The 19,815-nt window shown below is 31.6% G+C and overlaps 1 protein-coding gene across 1 annotated transcript in view; it reads left to right on the top strand.

Annotated features, from left to right (window-relative positions):
* LOC129223192 (PDZ domain-containing protein 7-like) overlaps nucleotides 1-19,344 on the top strand; it is a 314,458-nt gene extending 295,114 nt beyond the window's left edge. Inside the window, exon 13 of the mRNA XM_054857759.1 lies at nucleotides 19,309-19,344. Within this exon, the coding sequence (XP_054713734.1) occupies nucleotides 19,309-19,344 (36 nt within the window). The remainder of the gene's footprint in view (nucleotides 1-19,308) is intronic.
* The last annotated feature ends 471 nt before the right edge of the window (nucleotides 19,345-19,815 follow it).

The raw sequence follows: 19,815 nt of genomic DNA, 5'->3' as shown, positions 1-19,815 counted from the left end.
CCGAAAATACTAAAAAGTTTGAGACAGTTCGGAGCGAAAAAAGCGTCAGGGCACATTTAGAAGTAAGACACAGTAAGAACGTGCGTAAAGGTGCTCAGACGCCAACGCGCAAACTTGCCCAGTCGCCAAGTTCAGATTTATTTTTTACGCGCAAAAAAAATTTAATAAGATTTCAGTTCATACAAATACTCAAAATAGATTACTACAGTTCTCAAAAATGAAGAAAATTCTGCTAATTTTTATACATTTGACCTTTCTTAATTAAGTGATATTTATTCACAATAAGCTTCAAAACGTTCCAACTCAAAATTTACTCGGCTTGGTAGAAAACAGATTATTCTTTCTGCATGTTAGACCGAGGCTCGACTGATGCTCAAAAACTTGTGAGGATATTTGTTAAGGAGCAGTATCGATATTGCAGCGAAGTTCGTACTTTCCATCCGTGAATAATGGTGGCTCAGTGGTAGAATTCGCGCCTGCCACGCTAGCGACCCGGTTCAAATCCCAACTAGGGTAAAGTGAGTTTTACTAAAATTTCCTTTCTACTGTTTCCCGTGTTTTCTCGAATGTTCTATTAATTTCTGTACCTTTCCGAGTCTGGAAAGTTCCAGCACTAAGCAGATGTAGCGTTCATTCGTGGTTTTGTTTTGAAAAAAAAAGGACACTGCGTAACGTGCCCCGGTCTGCCCTATTGCATGAAAGATAATCAACTATACATCGAGCCAAAAGTGGTGAAAGTTGGTTCGTTGAGCATCAGTCTGACTTCCAACACCTTCCCTGGCCACTACAGAGCCCGAATCTTAATTAACCCCATAGAAAATTTGTGGAATGGTGGAAAGACGCATCCGACAGCACTATCCTCTTCCATCATGTTTAAGGGGGTCCGGGACACAAAAATCGTCAAATTTTGCATTTTTTTTTTTTTAATCATGTAAAATATTACTCCGTGTTTTTCTGCGTAAGAGGAGGTTTGAATCTTGTTTCTATCTTAAATAGAACGAAAGATATAATTATTTTTGTTTCATGCACCTAACTAATGTGTACTTAACTTTAAAACTTTAAACGCGTTTTTCTCCATTATGCAATTTTTCCCGATTTCTTGCATTCAAACTCTTATAAGTCAGGAACCGATAAAGATAAAGTAATGAAACTTGGAGCATATCTTTTTCAAACAGTTTACTTTAAGTTTTATTCGTCGAATTTGAAAAAAAAAACGTTTACTGCAAAAATTACGATTTAAAAAAAAAAAGTATCTTCGAATTTTTCGAAATTTTTCTTCAAATATTTTTTATTGAATCAATATTTTTAAAATCGCCGAATAAAAATTAAAGCTTAAATATTTGTGCGTAATTCATTGAAAAAAAATTGAAAATTGTTTAAGAATATTTTGAGTTATAGCAATTTAAAGCAACCCCATTTTTTATTTAAAAAAAACTAATTAAATTTAAATAAAAATTTCTTTTTTTCATATTTATGTTATGACTTTGTTTATTAAATAAATTGGTGAATCAGTGCAAAAAATTTCAAAACTCTAAAGTATATAATAAAAAAAATTTCAAAATGTGTCCCGGACCCCCTTAAAAGACCTAAAAAGCTACAGAGCCAGTCTTGGTATTCTCTGGATATAAGTGCATTCCAAAATCTTGTACACTCGATGCCCAAACGAATCAGAGCAGTTATCCTAGCAAAAGGTGGTCCAATCAAATATTGGTGTTTAGTTTATAATTCATTGGCCAGTGAGTGTGGATAAGCGCAGCACATTTAAACTCTATTTTACAATTTTATAATTTTGTACAATTTTATAATTTCTCTTGTTAAATGTTATTTTCTTTACAAATTTTAACAACTAGTGCTGTGTTAACTACTAGTGTGGGTGGTAGTCACTGATGGTTTTCGTTCAAAGTTTGTCTTCAGTCTGAGTAGGTTAAGGGGGTAATCATACTCAAGCTGTCAAAAAAAGTCAAGATTTGCTATAAGAAGGCGGATAACTGTAATTAAATGGAGCGTTTTAGATCTTATATATTACATGCAGTGTACTTGCGTAAGAGATTTTAATGTTTCTTAGGTCATTTTCCTAGTAACGATACATTTCTTGGCAGTAATAAAGAACTAAACCAACCGCGAAATATATACATGAAATCATTAACTACGATTAAAAGTTTCATTCTCATATATATAATAGCGAATGATCGAATAACGCTCCTGACGTCACCAACAATGAAACTCCCTCCACGGCATGATAATTTGATAATATGTTTGGTAATGTTTGACGTTCAGGGACATATTTTATTTTTGATAAGGCTAAACTGGATCCGGTAATTCAACTGTTTTACTGGTAAGACTAAACTTAAGCAGATGAAGAAACGCAAAAGTGGTCAACAGTGAACGATACCTACTGATGTTTAGGGTTAATCCACTGGAGTTAGGGTTTAAATTTCAACTATCAAAATTTCACCAAACAGGCAATAACTTCGTTCAAATGTAGAAGCAATTTTCACCCGTCATACCTTGACGGGCGATTTTCTAGTTAAAATATTAAATCAGAAAAATAGGAGCAAATGTGGCGACGAAGTAAATGTTACTGTTTTATTATTATTATTATTATTTGCTAAGGGAGATAAAGTAGTGACGTTTTAGTAGCGAAAATGTACCAGGAATTGTTTGCTCAAAAGCAATAAAAGGTGATTTTTTTTATTGGCGTCTGTCATAGGCGCTCCGGCGGGAGGTCACGAGAGGTCATGGTGACCTCCAAAAAGTATCTTATCCAGAAAGTTTGGACTGCCGATTCGGAAAATTTAAAGATAGTATTGCAATACTGAAAAATTTCAGAAAGCACTTCAGATCTCGAACTAGAAGGACTCTGCAACTGCCCCCCTCCCGCCCCTCCTGAGAACATTGTGGTTTTGTACGCAAAATTTTTGCCGAACGAAGCTGTCCTCAACTTTAATAATTCAATAAAAAAATATATGAATTCTGTAAAAGTTGTTTTTCTGTCATTGGGAAATCAATGCAGGGAAAACAACTTTTATTGCTGAAATATTTCCTTTACGAAGAAGGACTTATCAGAAGTGCTTCGAAGATTGGAAGAAAACGATAGCAGAAGTAAATTATACTCTGAAGGGGCAATATAAATATTGATGTACTAGCGGTACTCACACGGCCTTGCTCGTAGTAGAATATTAAAAGGTCATTATATTCGCCTGTATACTTACAGTTAACGTCTACTATGCGTTTTTTTTTTTAAGATCTCTTTTTATTATTTTTGGCAGGTTTGAAACCTGGTTTCTGTCAAGCATGTAGCTTAAATATCGAAACAAGCGAGAAAAAGACGAAATGCGTCTGGATGTAGGGAGAACTCCTCCCACCATCTTGAAATTCAGTTTTTTTTTTTTTTTTTTTTTTTTTTCAGTTTTGGGGTTTGACATTTCAAAATCCATTTACTTACAAAAAAAACTCCTCCGTTGATAAATTAAAGAGCATAAAAATTCTTTTTGTTTTTATTTAGATTTTAGATGAAAGAGTGCAAAAATATTTAATTTTAGTTCGTGATTTTTTTTTTTTACCGAATATTACTGTCCCCTCCCCCCTTGTTTTGGAACATGGCGAAAGGCCAACAAATTATTTTTTCCTTTCGCTTGGACTCAGGTTCAAAAACTTTGAATTTAAATACATCCGCCTCTTTTACAGCTACAAAAAATAAATAAGTAAAAATATAACATCTAATCACAATCACGTATAAAATTATGGTTTGTTTAAAAACAGATGGGGGTAAAAACTTCCAGTGCGATCTTAATCTATAACCATTAGGCTCCTCCCATTTTAAAAAACTGGCACTAAAACAAGGCTTAGCAAAACTCTACAGAAGTCACTGATTTTCCGATTTTTTTTTTTTTTTTCCTTTTTAATTTAACTTCAGAATTATCGAACATCAAAACACGCTCTGTAATTGAAAAAAAAAAAAACTAATGATTATTGTGACGAAAATGTGAAGAATTTTATGTAGTTTAATGATTAATTTTGCAAATATTACTGTATTAGATTTTTCACACAGGTTAAATGTTTTCCTTTTGCTTCATTAGATGTTTCTGCAATCGTGTCGATGGACTGCATTTCAGAAGAAATATTTCCAAATCACATACGACATACATCAACATAATTGATCCAAAATATGGTAAAAAGACTTGAGTACTTTAGAGCTCATGGCCAATGTTATCACTTGGACAGTTAAAGAAACAAAAACAAATCGATTTGAACATATCAAGAGCTTTATTTTGTATATAAAACTGCATTTGTTATTTCATGAATCCTCGTTGTTTCGCTGTGATTTTTTCACCCATTATTGTTGCAATTAACTTAAGTAAAGTACATACATATTTATAGAGTAATTCGTTTAATTTAATTTTGTTTAAATGTATTTGATTGTTTTGTAGAATCATAAATAAATTGTACCTCATAACTAAATGAGCAAAAGAGATTATATTGAGAACAAAAAATAAGCGAAATAAACAATACTAATATTCTTTTATAGAAATTTCGACTTCTTATTAAGGACTAAATTTGGAAGTCACTAACCAGCTTCATATTTGAGTCAGGGTTTACTACCCTATTCATTCTTATTAAATTCTTTCCTAAAAGTTCTTTCAAGACTTATCTTCCATTCTTACATTTTTTCTAAGAAAAAAAGTTCTTTCCCCCTCCAAATGAAAACATTATTTCCCTTTATTAATTGCTCTTTGAAAGATAAAAGATAAACTACTCCTGTTTCATAGGGAAGAATGGAATTGGTTTTATGCATTTTCTGAAGAAAATATTGTTTGGTGAAATTTTTACTGTAATCTGCTTCATATATTGGAAACAAACATTTGATTTTTAAAAATAGCTACTGATGTTATGTTTTACTTCTCCAAAATTATTATTACGGAAAAAAAAAGGAAGAAAAGAATAAAATATGCTATATTTTGCAGTGTTAACTTATATTTTGCAGTCCATAATATAAATACTTAATAATTTCCAAGACATCTAAGGTTTATAAAATATTGAACATTTGTTAATATAAATACGACTGAAAACATTTTTTTTTTCAATTTCTTGACAATGCTGTTTGATGAAAACAGATTTACCATTTGTATCAGATGAAAAATAACACCCCGATTAAAGGTTATTATGAAACTTATATAAAATCCGGGGAGGGAAGACGCTTTCTAACTGCTGGAAAATAAAAATTATTTTATTATTCCCAAAACTGTTCTTTCAAAAATACTTCTATAGAATGCATTCTTCTGTAGAATACAAAAGATTTTTTTCATATTCAAAAAAGAAAACACTTGCATGCAAATATAAGAGATTATGTCCGCACTGACTTCGGTCCAACTTTTTTAAAGAAAGATTTTTGTTTTTTTCAGATGCAGTTAGTTTCAAACAAAACAACAGTTTTACAAAGCAGAAACATTGTTTTCACACTCAGATTTACTATTGTTTAAAAGTTATAATGCTGTAAGTAATAAATTATTCTCACTGGTATATAGTCCACACCTAAATTTGCATGGCAGCAGTCCCGTTCTTGTACTTCTTTTCAATTTTGAGTGAAATTTTACAATCTAGACAGAGTTTAGGAAACAATGCTAGAAATTAAATCCTGATGACAGTGAATACGGGATGATAAAGATAACCGATTTCGAACAAAAATGTAGAATTATTTTCCAAATATTGCATGAAATAGCGCATTGTATGACACTGAAGTAAAAAATTTGGGAACGTGCTATACTCCAATTGAATTTTATTAGCATTCCTTAAGTACTATCTACGTGCATATAAGACAATAATTGAAATAACTTTTCTACCATCAAATGTTTATTGCACAAAATCTCACTGAAAATCTCTACCCGATCTGTTAGCTACTTATGGACGAACAAAACACAGCTTTGTTCATAATTATGATTGGAGGATATGTTTCTGTGAACTGCCTATTCAAGTAGAGTTGGAAACAGGGGGAACTCGTGTAGCCATTTTGTATTTTAGGAGCGTTTAACGAAAACGGAAAATACGAACCTAAAATCCAAGATGGCGGCTGAGTTCCCCCTACTTCTAGACTTATTTTTGTAAACAACCCGGCAAAAACATATCCTCTAATCATAGTTGTGCATAAAATTGAGTTTTGTTCTTAAAATAGATGGGGAAAAAATTTGCTGTGAGATCTTACACTAGAACATTATTTTTTACTTGTTTAAAAGCAATTAAAACTTTAACAGTAGAACATGATTAAAACTTAAAAATCATGGAATGTGTTCTCAAACGCCAACAGAGAAATCAACTAAATAGCGTGCCGTAGTAAAATAATTTTAATGTTATCCTTTGAAGGACCTATCAAACTTAAATATTATATTTAATCAATCCCTTCTGCCCAATATTTTCAACTACTTTTGATTTATTTATTTTTTTATTTATTTATTTATTTATTTTTTTTTGCTAAAAAAAAAAAAAGAGTTTGGTGGTGATTTTCTTAACTTTATTTTCCAAAATTTTAAATATCGTTGCTGCTTCATTAAAGTATCGTGTACAGACTATCAATATTTTGACCACCCAATATTGAAATCTTTCATTTTATTAATAAACTATATGTTTTGCTGGAGAAGACAACAAAAGTAAATCCGCAATTTAGAGTATGCACAGTGCTCCTTGCAGTGAAAACACAAGAATAATAAGAACAAAACAAAACATCTAATAGCTTTTTAGTTATTGAAATTCACGGTTTTTTTAAATCAGAAGCTACAATTCCCACTGATTGCCTGAACAGCAAAATCTGGTTTCCTCTTTTCTGCGTTTATTTAATGCAATCGACTACAGTAAAAATTTTCACCTTGAAAAATATTTTGCAATATTTTCAAAATACAGGGTGTATCAGTACAGCGTTTACATACTTTCAAGGTAGATAGAGTACACCTAGACGACGGGAAATCACATAGCAATGCATGGTTGGAAACGTTTTCCAGACGCGATAGTGACGACACAAAGACCAGACACGAATAAGAGGAGAAAACATGTTTATTATTTTTAATACAGCAAAAATACTGGTAAGTTTTTGTCTGGTGTACACGATAGATGTTGCAACGTAAACCAAAGCATCAGATGACGGTGCATGCGCACACGCGGTTTTTGTTACACTGGGAAGTCCGGGACAGGTCCGGTATTTTCGTCAGCGTTCGACTTTCAATGCACCGGAGATGTGATCAAGGCCCGGGGTCGTAATTTCGAACACCTGCTTTGATGACGATAGTGGGTTCATTAGTGTTTTCTCTTAGATTTTTGCTGTAAGGATAATAAACATGTTTCCTTCTCTTATTCGTGTCTTGTCTTTTTTCTGATTTGTGTCGTTACTACCGCGCCAGGAAAGCGTTTCCGACCATGCATTGCTATGTGATTTCCCCTCGTCTAGGTATATCTGCCCTGGGCTCTATCTGCCCTGAAAGTCTGTAAACGCTGTACTAATACATCCTGTATATTTTGTTTCAGGTCCTACCCCTTCACGTATTTTAAGATGAAAACACTTTTTAAAATAAAAACAAACTATATCAAAAATCTCCTACACTTACAGGTGGATATTTCAACTTTTTCTTTTTTATTTTTCAACAATAATTAATGCAAAAATTTCGAGCTTTTAATTCCAACACTTTTTTTTAACGTAATATTATTTTTTTAGTGTAATCATTTACTAATCAATTAGGAAATCAATTGTGATATTAATCAAAAAAATATATTTAATATATTAAAATATTTTTCTTCATAAAATAATTAGAGAAAAAATATCTGTATGAAATGAAATACATTTTCTATCAGTATTGTGCTTTTGTAAAAACAATCTGTGAGATTTGTGTCAAAAATATTTTTTACTGATTATGTGACAGAATGTAAATGTATTTTGTAAAAACAAATTTAACATATTTATGAAATGTACGATTATTGATTTTTACATGTATTTTAGATGTTGAAAGAATATTAGATGTTCAAGCAAAGATTTTTATGATAATGTGTGTGTTTCATAAAAATATCATATGCATCATCGAAACCAAATGTAAGTCACATTGAACTGTAAAGTAGAAAATATATATATACACATTTTTTTTTTTTTTTTTTGCAAATTGCCTTGAATGTTTTGCATCAAAAGTTTATTTGAAACCGTGTATTTCACTGATGTATGTTTTCAAATGAATGAATATCGGGAAACTTTTGAAAGAGTCCACAAACATATTTTATAATAAAATGTAAAACTTTTTGATATTAAGATTCTTCAAATTTAAACAAGAATAAACATAAAACTCAGAGTTGGTTTAGAAACCTTAGTCTTTAAAATATTACTGACTACTGTATCACCCATTGGGCCTGATCGAGCTCTAGTAAGTTAATGAGCCTGGACTTGATGCGCAGACCCTACCCTCCCTCATCTTTTTACACAACGTACTATGATTACCATAATAAAACGTAGCAATATATTTAGCAGCTCCAATTTGTTAGCATGCATTACATAAATCAAAAGGTAAATACCATTTACATTACTAAACATTTTTGTGTTTTCAGTATGTTCTTTATTTGTATGAGTACAACTAAAAGTGCTCCAATGTAAAAAGTATCTGATTTAAATGTAATACTTGTTTTGTTTGCATAAGTTGAAGACTATAAGCTAGTTTGAAATGTAAATATACTGAATGAGTTTAATTTACACCAAAATTAAAAAAGATTTTTTTAAAGAAAGAAACAAGCTTTTTCAGATTATTTTTTTGTCTTTGTAAACCGATATAAAGCCTAAGAAATGCAAATTATATAATGGAATTTGAAGAGAAATATGGTCTAAACCTTGACTCTCCTAGGCCCGGGCAAGTTTGCCTATGCGTTAATCAGGGCCTGCCGGTGTGACTGCTATTTTTCAACAATATAATCTCAAAACATTTGCGTATGCGAAAATTTCCTATTTCTAAAAATTTTTGAGACATTTTTACAAACACAGGTCGACTTCGATTCTTTGTATATTGGTCATCAGTGGAAGTCTGTAACCTTATCTCCTCTGGGATATCCATGTCTACCAAATCAATACTGGTACCGTTGGATACAGGACATCCAGGAGAAGCTATTCCACCTTGCCTCATCCTTTTAAACCCTAAGATATCCAGGATGTCCTGAGGACATCCAGGGGTTAAAACATTAAAATCATGAATTGTCCCCCGGCGCAGGCGGGCCGCAGGTGTCGAACAGGGGTTTGCGAACGAAGCCCCAGTAGAAGACCGTAACAATGCTGCACGCAATTAAAATCTTCATTTCTAAAAGCTATACAATATTGTTTTAATACAACTTTGTAATTTCTCTTATATTTTAACAAAGTTCTACTCTGTTTGATACCCATACAATCTCGATTTTCATTTTGATGGCTTAGTGTACAGCTTTCCGAAAACTTAAGGACATACATTTTAAGTGTTGTAACTAACAGAAATATCATGGTCCAACAAATCATACTGGAACGCCAAATTCTTTAGAGTTGGACTGAATTCAATGTTGTGTTTGGATGCTCGTGACTCTAATTCAGCTAAAAGAAATATACCAAAGTGAATGATTTGCTATTTACGTTAAATTTATTGTTAACTATGTTATTGGGGCTTTGACATGGTTGATTTGCAAACAACCTTGAAAAAGTACTCTACTACTAAGAGAATATTTCTTAAGACATTTTCTTTTTTTTTTAATGTATTTTCTAATTTTGATTTAAACTAAACGCATTCAGTATATTTACATTTCAAATTAATTTACAATCTTACATTTATGCAAATACAATAAGTGTTACAAATACATAAGTAAGAGACAGTTTTCGGAGCAGTTAGTGTTAAATTTCAGCCGCTATTATTTAGTGAGAAAAATTATCCTGTCCGCAACAAATTATAAATTTTTGATGCAAAAGATCTACTTCTATAATAATTTTATTTTTTGGAGGACATTTGTAGTTATTAAAATATTGTTAGGCACGTAGCAATTATTAAAAGAACACTGGATATGATTACTACTACAGAATCGACAGATAACTGAAGATAAAAGAAAATAAAATGAAAAGCATTTTATTTTAAGATGAGCATAATTTCGCTCGTGTGGTATTATTGCTACTTTAATGCAAATGCTACAATCATAGCATAATTTAATACGTGTGGTATTTTCTCCAATTGAATGCAAATCTGACGTTTATGCAAATTTTAACTCGTGTGGTATCTTTACTTGAGTGCAAAACTGCAATTTTTGAATGTTTTAGTTCATGTAATATTACAACTATTTGATTTCAAAGATGCAATATTTGCATATTTTAGCTTGAGTGGTATTATCCCCACTTGAATGCAATCCGCATTCAAGTGGCACCTCTCCTTTCTTTTCACATTGCCTTTAGTGAGAATTATCATCACTTGAATCTGCAATATTTGCATATTTCATCGAATGTTATTATCAGCCCTTAAATTCAAGAATAGTGTGCAACCCCAATTTCGGAATCCCAAAATCTGGAAGACCCTAAATCAAGAACTTTTATTATATTGGAAGAAAAAAATTGAGATTTTTTAAAAAAAATCTCTTTGTTTAAAATATAGTACTTTCAATTCAGTTTTCTTTTAAATTAAACGCTTTTTCGATGCCACATATTATGCTTGAATAAGCGTTTTGTTCTAGTTGTACAGCAATCTTTTAACATTTGCTTTCGGTTAACGATTTTTTTTTTTTTTTTGCTGTTCATAAATGTGTAATACAAAGCCTATTGAACAAAAGTCGAAGATTATTTTTAGTAAGAATATGATTTATTTGTTGTATCGATCGGCACATTGCATTACAATAAAAAATAACGTCCGCGGACTATACGCCACTGCAAATTATCTCTCCGACATTTGTTTTAGCATAATTGAAGTGTACTTTCATTCAGATTGAACAAAAAATAAAAGAAATAGCTTGAAAATTAGCAAAACCAGGAAAAACATCACAATTACGCACGACAGTAGAGTTTATCATTTTTTGTGTGCAAAATCCGGAAAGGTCGCAGTACCGAGCATTCCGAATTTTGGGGTCTCATACTGTACTGTACAATCATGGCATATTTTACTTCCTGTTGTATTCAAAGAAATGTCCTTTTTTTAAATACAAACAGGTGAATTGCCTGTTTTAAGCAAATTACCATCCTAAAGAGTTAATTTTAAGAAGGATCGATGTTACTAATGCAACAAATAAAAAATGTGTTGAAAATGAAAAAAAATATGAGAAAAACTGCATGGAATACCAAAATGAATCTCTATTAAGGAAAACAAAACTGTTTTCCTTCTCACTAACTTTATTAAAGTAAATCAAGTGCGAAAACTTATATTAGTAGAATTCTTGTCCGGTGTTCTTCTTATACCAAAAAGTCGATGGTAAACATTATGTTTGTGTATAGTTTGGCTCTGATAACTTGAGCTCTGAAAGACGAAAGATTAGACAATTTCATTTTTTGAAATAGAGGTTTGCTCTGCCAACAAAAGTTGCTAACTTTTTATTAGTGTAAGAATTCTTCTTATACTGACATGTGTTCTTTCAAGCAGAATTGAACTCATGTATGATTAATCGTCTTGTTCTCAGAGCCGTGCTATGTAACTTTTTTTTAAATAAACAGTGAGCACTTTTACTGATGATTGATACATAAAATGTGGTGCAACAGACAATCTGTTCAATAATTTTCTACATCACGTTTTTATCAAACTCTGCAACATTGTAAACACAAGGCTTCAGCATGGGCACCCACACGGAACGAGGTATTGGGAAGGGAAAGTTGAATTATATTGAAAGTTCCGGAATATGTTTCGTCAAACAGAAGTACAAAAGAGTGCCGAGCAACAAAAGAAATAACAAAATCAGACATTATTCTTTCTCATTATTTCGCAACTAAATACCGTAGTACCTCCTCTAAGCGACACCTCAAGTCCAGGAACATTTTTTCTTCCTTGAATTCGGATGTCAGTGTCTTTCAAAAAGACACTCTGCTAAGAGATATTGAGAGAACAATTTGCAAAACTTAATATCGTGCGGTTAAAAATGAGACAAACTAAGTTAAAATCATTGATTTTCGAATTTTCAATTTTAACTACAAGTTTGAGATATTCCTACTTGGTGAAATCCACTAAGTCATATCTGTATTTACTTCCTTGTTTTTTTTCCAAAGCTGTGGCGTTAAGCTGTGGCGTTAAATACCACGGCTGTTACCTGGGACGTTAATTTTGGAGCATTCCAAACCCTCCTCCCAAAAAAGGAAAAAAATTATTGCTTTATGCAAATGTGAAGTTTATGTAATTTTCAGAACACATTTTTATTTATGAGGTGTGAGGAATGTACAGTAAAAGCCAAGTATAAATTAGGACCGCATTTTAAGTAAAATGTGACTTAAAAAGCATATGCAACTGTCCCCTCCCCCAATATTTAGCTCGATTTTCATTGAAATTTGATATGAAAAATATAATTTATTAAGATATATTTTGCAAAAAAAAAGCAGAATTGATTGGCTTATGTTTTTTATTAACTCTGAAATCTTTATTCACATCCCAGGAGGGGGTCACCCGGGGATGATCGCCACCGGGTTAGTGAGACTACTGCTTTAAGTACTCTACCCCAATGTTTTTTACAGGTGAACATTGCTGATAAAACATATTTTTCGACTTAGCGTGTTTCACTTGTAACGACGCGATACGTAAATGGATAAGACATAATGAACTTACTGAAATTCAAAATTCAGTTTTCATCAATAAACCAGAAAATTACCAGTCAAAGTATGACGAGTAAAAATTGCTTCTGAATTTGAACCAAACCAATTGCCTGTTTGGTGGTATTTTGAAAGATGAAATTTTAACCTTAATTCCAGAAGAATAACCATTGAGAAGGAATAGATGGAGAGAGTGCAACCCTACTATCCCGATACGGCAACAGTACCATGTGACCTGGGGGGCAATTTCGTGTTGACCGTAACCGCTGAAGAAGTTTTCATTAGCTGAAGCCATGCATGATAACAACCTTTAACTGTAGAAGGGAAAAATAAGATTTATAGTAATAGTGCAGTATTCTAGCTTTGTAAACTGTGAGGAAAAAGCCACACCAGGAGGTCCAGTAACTTTTCCCTAGCATGTACGAATGTTTTTTACTTCTAAATAAAGAAAAAATAACATTTATATGCATTCAACGAGTACATATTTCAGAGTTGCATATAATTTTTAAATTTTTGTACTTATTTTACCTATAAAAGTTATAAAACATTGTATATCTTGAGTGCAAATAACATTTTAGTTCCATAAAAACACTTTTTCTTAACTAGTAATTATTTTAACGGCTCTTAAGCATTTTTTGTACATTTACTTTGTTGGCGAGTATCTTCTCGCCAAGCTCCTGTGAACAGCAGATGCGCAAGAATCAAGATTTGCTATTTTTATGATTCGATTTAAATACTAGTATGCCTGCGTATGAAATCATTTCAAAACATTGATTACAATACATATGAATTCATAAATTTTCAGTCAATAACAGAACACTTTAAACTATTTGTACATGCCCGTCATTTTAGGGAATAAACATCGAAATACATGAAAAATGCAATTACATTATATTTTAAAATCCGAAAAGAAGTAGGGAGAGGGAATTTGAATGATATGTATTTGTATCCGTTATTTATTTATTTATTTATTATTATGCGGTAAAGGAGTTGGAGCCAGAGTTTCTCTAATTTGTATCCCCGACTTCATAATAAGCGCCGTCTGAAAAATATTTAATGCCAAAAGAGCAATTGCGTGCCAAAACGCGACAACTTCCCAGCCAAACAAGTCACCTGATCTGGGAAACATTGGGTCCCAACATTATTTCACTGAGACATTTGCTATGGCTCCCTCCATTAGTATTCCTTCTCAATGGGTATAACCCTAAACTGCAGTAGATAGCATTAATTGTTGACCACTTTTGCGTTTTTTCATTCTCCTAAAATGACCGTCTTACCAGTAAAACAGTTTAGTTTCCGGATCTAGTGCAGCCTTGTCAAAATGAAGCATTTCCCTACATGTCAAACATTACAAAAAAAAAATATTATCAAACTATCATGTTATGGCGCGAGTTTATTTGTTGCTGACGTCAGAGCTTTACTCGATCAGTGAATTCGCAATATATATATATATATATATATATATATATATATATATATATATATATATATATATATATATATATATATATATATATATATATATAATGATGTTGTCTTAAGTATATTACCAAATTTTAACTGTTACAATAAAAGCAGACATCAATCCTTGGATCTCCGAGGAAGGAAAATGTCCCTGGTGTCTCTTATTGTGAGGTTCAACTGTAGTATGTAAACTAATTTAAAGAGAAAAATTTAGTTTTACATATATTGTATATTCATTCATTTAGTCCTTGCCCTTCAAAAAAAATCCCATGGATGCCCATGGCCTTCAGAAAACTCCAGTAGATTTAAATATACGCAAGTGAATGTATATTTGTTCGTTTTTTTCATTACATGCACGACGCATGTGAAAAGAAACTACTTTAGCAGTTCTGAAGCAGAAATAAGGGGACAGCAGTTTTGAGCCTTGTGCAACTTTGGTCTACATGAAATAAAAATTAAAATATGTGTATGAAAAGTAAATATATAGTGAAATAAATACATTTTATACAATTTACATATGGCTTACTGTCCAATTATTTATTTATTGTTTTTAGTTGTAAATGTAGCTTTTGATTGAATGCTACCCAAAATGAGTTTAAGGAATTTAATAAAGACAGTCAGAAGTTAATATTCGAAAAAAAATTTAATGCACATTTTAATTTAAAAACTTTGACGATAAAGTGTTACTTATATTTTTTAAGTCTGTATTTGACAGTCAATCAGTTTAGAAATGAGGAGTTTACTTTCAACACGGATTATATCCACTTTTGGAAAAAACATTTTTTTTTTTCGTTTTCAGAATCTCTAATATACAGGTAAGCCGTACCAACCCATAAATTTCTTTCTGCTCGAAATTTTTTATCTCTACTGTTAAAAAAAGTGCAAACATCGGTAAACGGTGTATATCCATCTACTTATTTCTCGCCAGGTCTTTTATAGCAAAGTGGAACTAATTAGCTTTATTTGCCAGAACAACTCATTCACTTTCATATCAAAAGGGCACATATATAACTTTGAATTTACCACTTCTAATTCAAAAGTAGTTCACTAATAAAATAGCGGAGCGAAGCACTGACTGGCTAAGCATTTCCAATCAAGCATATCCGTCCCTATTATGAGAACGCAACACCTTGCGCAAATCTGTTATCAATTAGGCAAGCGCTACCTCAAATTGTGATTACTCAATTAATATTAAATAATTAATATTGCTGTTAAATTGCGATTAGCTATGATAAAAATTGTGATTGACTGATTTGTGATAAAAATTGTGATCCATTACCTACAACGTTATTTGAATCGGCTTGGGTGATTTTATTGTTTGTTTTTAATTCGATCGAAGATCCTTTTTTTTTTTTGAAATGTTCAATGAAAAGAATAAAGTAAGTAGGAAGGAACAAAGTAGAGTAAAAAAAAATATATTAAAAAATGTTGAATATATTTTTTCAATCTAACGAAGTTTATTTCTGAAGAAAATATGTGTTTTTTGCAAAAGGAATGATATCCACTGTTTTACACCAAAAAAGAATATATCCAAAACAGAATTTGCAATTTAGGTTTGGTAAAATTGAGGAAAAATTCCTGGACTTATGCCAATGGTCACTTTTTAATATTCTACCAAAACGTTGTGAGAAATTCGAAATTCTAACAGTTAGTATGAATGTAACTTTATAACAGTAAGTATTTGTGCGTAAAATATTTTTTTCGTTTTGCCAAAATGTAAAAAACTGGATTTAATTCGTTTTGAAAGTGAACTCCTCAATTACAGCATAAGAGTGTTTTTTTAGCTCGGCACTAATACGCTACTTTCTTTAAAAATGCTGCTAAACCAACACAATAATTCAAATCTCAATAACTTCTGTTTACATCAAGTTTAAATTTTTCCTTAAAATACAAATTCAAATGCGCTTAAGACTATCGACTCTGTCTTCATATTGATATCAACAATGAATTTATTAATGTTCTATCATGCCTACAACATTATCAGTTTAGATCTAATACATACAATTACGTCGTTCAAAGCTCATCACTGAAAATTGCATTTACCTTCAAACTCATAACAAATTTTGGGAAGAAAAAAACCTAACTAAATAGTAGTTGCTAAGTAATCAGAATGCAGTAATTGATAAGAAATATTTAAGCAGTGAATGCCACTGATAGTTTCGGGAATTTTTTAAACGAATCAACAGTTTTCAACTTGGTGTGAAATAAGCATAGGTTTTACACGAGCATTTATTATTAAAAAGGTTGTTTGCAATAAAAGAGGAAACTCGACCATTTTGGATCCAATACAATCATGTCGTTCATGGCTCATCACTAAAAATTACATTTATCATCAGATTCATTACATATCATTATTTAAAAAATCTTAGTAAACAATAATTGATAAGTAATTAGAATGCAGTAATTAATAAGCAATCTCCAAGCAGTTAATGCCACTGTTGTTTTCTGGAACTTTTCAAGCGAATCAACAGTTTTCAACTTGGTGCGAAGTAAGCATTAGTTTTACACGAGCATCTATTATTGAAAGGATTGTTTACAATAAAAGAGGTACTCGATCATTTTGGATCCAATACTATCACGTCGTTCAAGGTTCATCACTGAAAATTACATTTATCATCAGATTCGTAGTATAACATTTTTAAAGAATCTTAGTAAACAATAATTAGTAAGTAATTAAGATTGCAGTAATTGATAAGCAATCTCAAAGCAGTGAATGCCACTGATAGTTTTGGGAATTTTTCAACTTCATGAGGAATAAGTATAGATTAAATATTGTTCCATCTATTCCAAAAAGGAATGTTCACAATAAAAGAGGAAGCTGAATCATAAGTGCTACAACAATAACATGTGTTTATTCCATTCCAAGCAAGGTCCTATCTTAAATTGCTTATTAAAATATTTTAGAGAAAGGTTAAGTTTGCTAAGGACCGCCTTGTTATTACCGCATTTGTTATTCAATTCTAAGAAAACTAGCATTTGAGATACTAAACGCAAGGCCCTTTCCAAACCTTTCATTTTGTGAAGTAACCTTTCGAGCGAATTGAAGGGCAAGAGCTATGAAATAATATTTCTCTTTTTTCTTTGAATTCTTGCATTTCTAGTAACGATAAATGTGCCTATCACGAGCTTGTAGATAACGCTTTGTTTGATATCCGCTTATACATGACTTGGTCAACAAAGGCTGTGTTTGAGATAACTCACTGTCCACAAAAGGTGATAATATTTGGATGTAAAACACCGCAACTGTGAATATGATGTTTATATATGAGCGTTTGGTATCAAAACCAGCTCAATTTGTTTTGTTCTCCTTTTACACGAGAGATTTAAAATTAAAAAAAAAAAATTCACCATCTTCCCATTTAATTTTTTTTAAAGAATGGAGTCGTTTCTAAAGTTTTAAAAGTCTTTTTTTCTGAAAACACTAGCGTTAAAACATAGAATTTGACCATTTAAAAAAAAATTGACAAACTTTAATATTTATTTTAATTCGATGTGCACATTCAATTTCATTTTTTACGCTTCTGCAAGTGACGTCAAAAAGACTACGCCTTTTTTGAAAAATCGGACATTTTAAGAAATTAATTAAAAATTAAACGTTTTGAAGATAGAAGTTTTTCCTCGCTCCTTTTTTTTTTTTTTTTTTTGCACAATCTATAAGTTTTAGTGACTAAAAGTAGTGCTTTTGAGTGATGGAAACAACCCCATTAATTTTCGTTTGAAAGACCATCGACGGTGAACGACTTATTTTCTTTTTTAAGTAACAGTATTATCCAATTATTTACAGAATTTTTTTTTTTAGATTGAGCTGGTTTTGAAATAAACCCACCTCTCTTTTTTTCTTTGCAAATTCTAATTGAATTCATGTGTTATCTCAATTTTTTGCCATATAGTGGCCTCTGCCATCAAAAATGAGAGTTGATTAAGAATTTTATCACAATAATGTTGTCGATGTTACCTGTGCGTCATTACAGTGACCGTTCGGTAAATCATAGATTGAACTGGTTTTAAAATAGCGGTGTTTGGCAGCGTTTTTCGACCGGATTGAGAAAGATGTGTTCAAACCGCTTTGAGCCTCTACCAAGCTCTATCATCAACCAAGATATATCAAACTGAAAAAAAAAATAATAATGGTTTTGAAGTAGCGATTTTCGGCAGTGTTTTTGATCTGATTGAGAAAGATTTGTTCCAAATCGCTTTGAGGCTCTACCAAGACATATCATCGACCAAGATATAAAATTATTGAAAAAAAAATCGAAAAAATTATGGATTGAGCTAGTTTTGGTGCTAAACGCTTCATATATAGTTTATATTTTTCAATGGGAGTATTCATATGGAGCTCTGCCGAAAATAAAACTGGCGATTGCTTACAGAGGCACAACTCCTGTACGAAATAAGGAGTGTGATTGTTACCGTCCGTCCGCCCCACATTCCGTGCAAAATAAAAATTGTACTTCCACCAATATTTTCTAAAATTTTGAAGCTTAATTCGCTTTGAAGTTGGTGAATAGTGAGTCACCTGGTGTAGTGCCATTTCATGAATTATTTACTGAAAATTATTGTTCCGTAGTGATAACTCCTTATGTTGAACGGTTTTTGGCACGGCATTAAATCGCTTTGACTAACGTACACTAGAAGTTACCATACGAGTTTAAAACATTAATGTTTATTAATTTTAATATCAGGCATATTATCTATCTATATCTATATATATATATATATATATATATATATATATATATATATATATATATATATATATAAAGTTTAATTCTCTATCTCCATTAGAAAAAAGTTACGAATTAAATGTAATTTAAAGAAGCGAATTAAATGAAGTTCAAAAATCTTCTCTATTCAAGTTTTTAACCATTTTATTTTGCGTTTCTACGGTAATACTTTTTGAATCCATTGTTTATTTCCTTATTTTGCATTAAATTTCTCAAACTTATTTTATTTCATGTTTCCATGGTTACACTTTTAAAATCCATCTTTCGCATTTCAATTTCTTAAAAGTATTTTAATATCTGTCGTCATTGTTTGGAAGGGTAATTTTGCATGGTGTTTTTTTCTCTTTTATTTAAGCCCGATTGTTGAATCAGGTTCTCATTCAGGTGTTGAATCAGTTGGCAACTATGACAACTCTCTAATGAAAACAAATCGTACTATAGCTGAGCCAACTTTCTAATATTTCTTTCGCTTTTAATAACATTCTACATTGCCTTTGCTGCAGTTTTAAATTGTTTTATATTCGCTCTCTAGTTAATCAGTTGATTCTACACAATGAGTCTTTGGGTGGATAAGCATCGTCCTAAACATTTAGCGCAATTGGATTATCATAAAACGCAAGCTAATCACTTGAAAAAATTAGTGAATAGTGGTGATTTTCCTCATATTCTGCTGTATGGACCTCCAGGTGCTGGAAAGAAAACTAGAATTATGTGTCTTCTTCGTGAGTTATATGGAGCAGGTGTAGAGAAGTTGAGGATTGAACATCAAATTTTTGAAACTCCTTCAAAACGAGACACTTGACACGATTTTTATTCTCAAGGTAGACCGGGCAAAGCCGGGCAACGCAGCTCTTAGTATATAAAAGATTTGAAAGCTACTGTTAATTTTAT

This window comes from Uloborus diversus, chromosome 5 (genome assembly GCF_026930045.1).
Source record: "Uloborus diversus isolate 005 chromosome 5, Udiv.v.3.1, whole genome shotgun sequence".
NCBI lineage: Eukaryota > Metazoa > Arthropoda > Arachnida > Araneae > Uloboridae > Uloborus > Uloborus diversus.
This window is presented reverse-complemented; position numbering and strand designations above follow the sequence as displayed.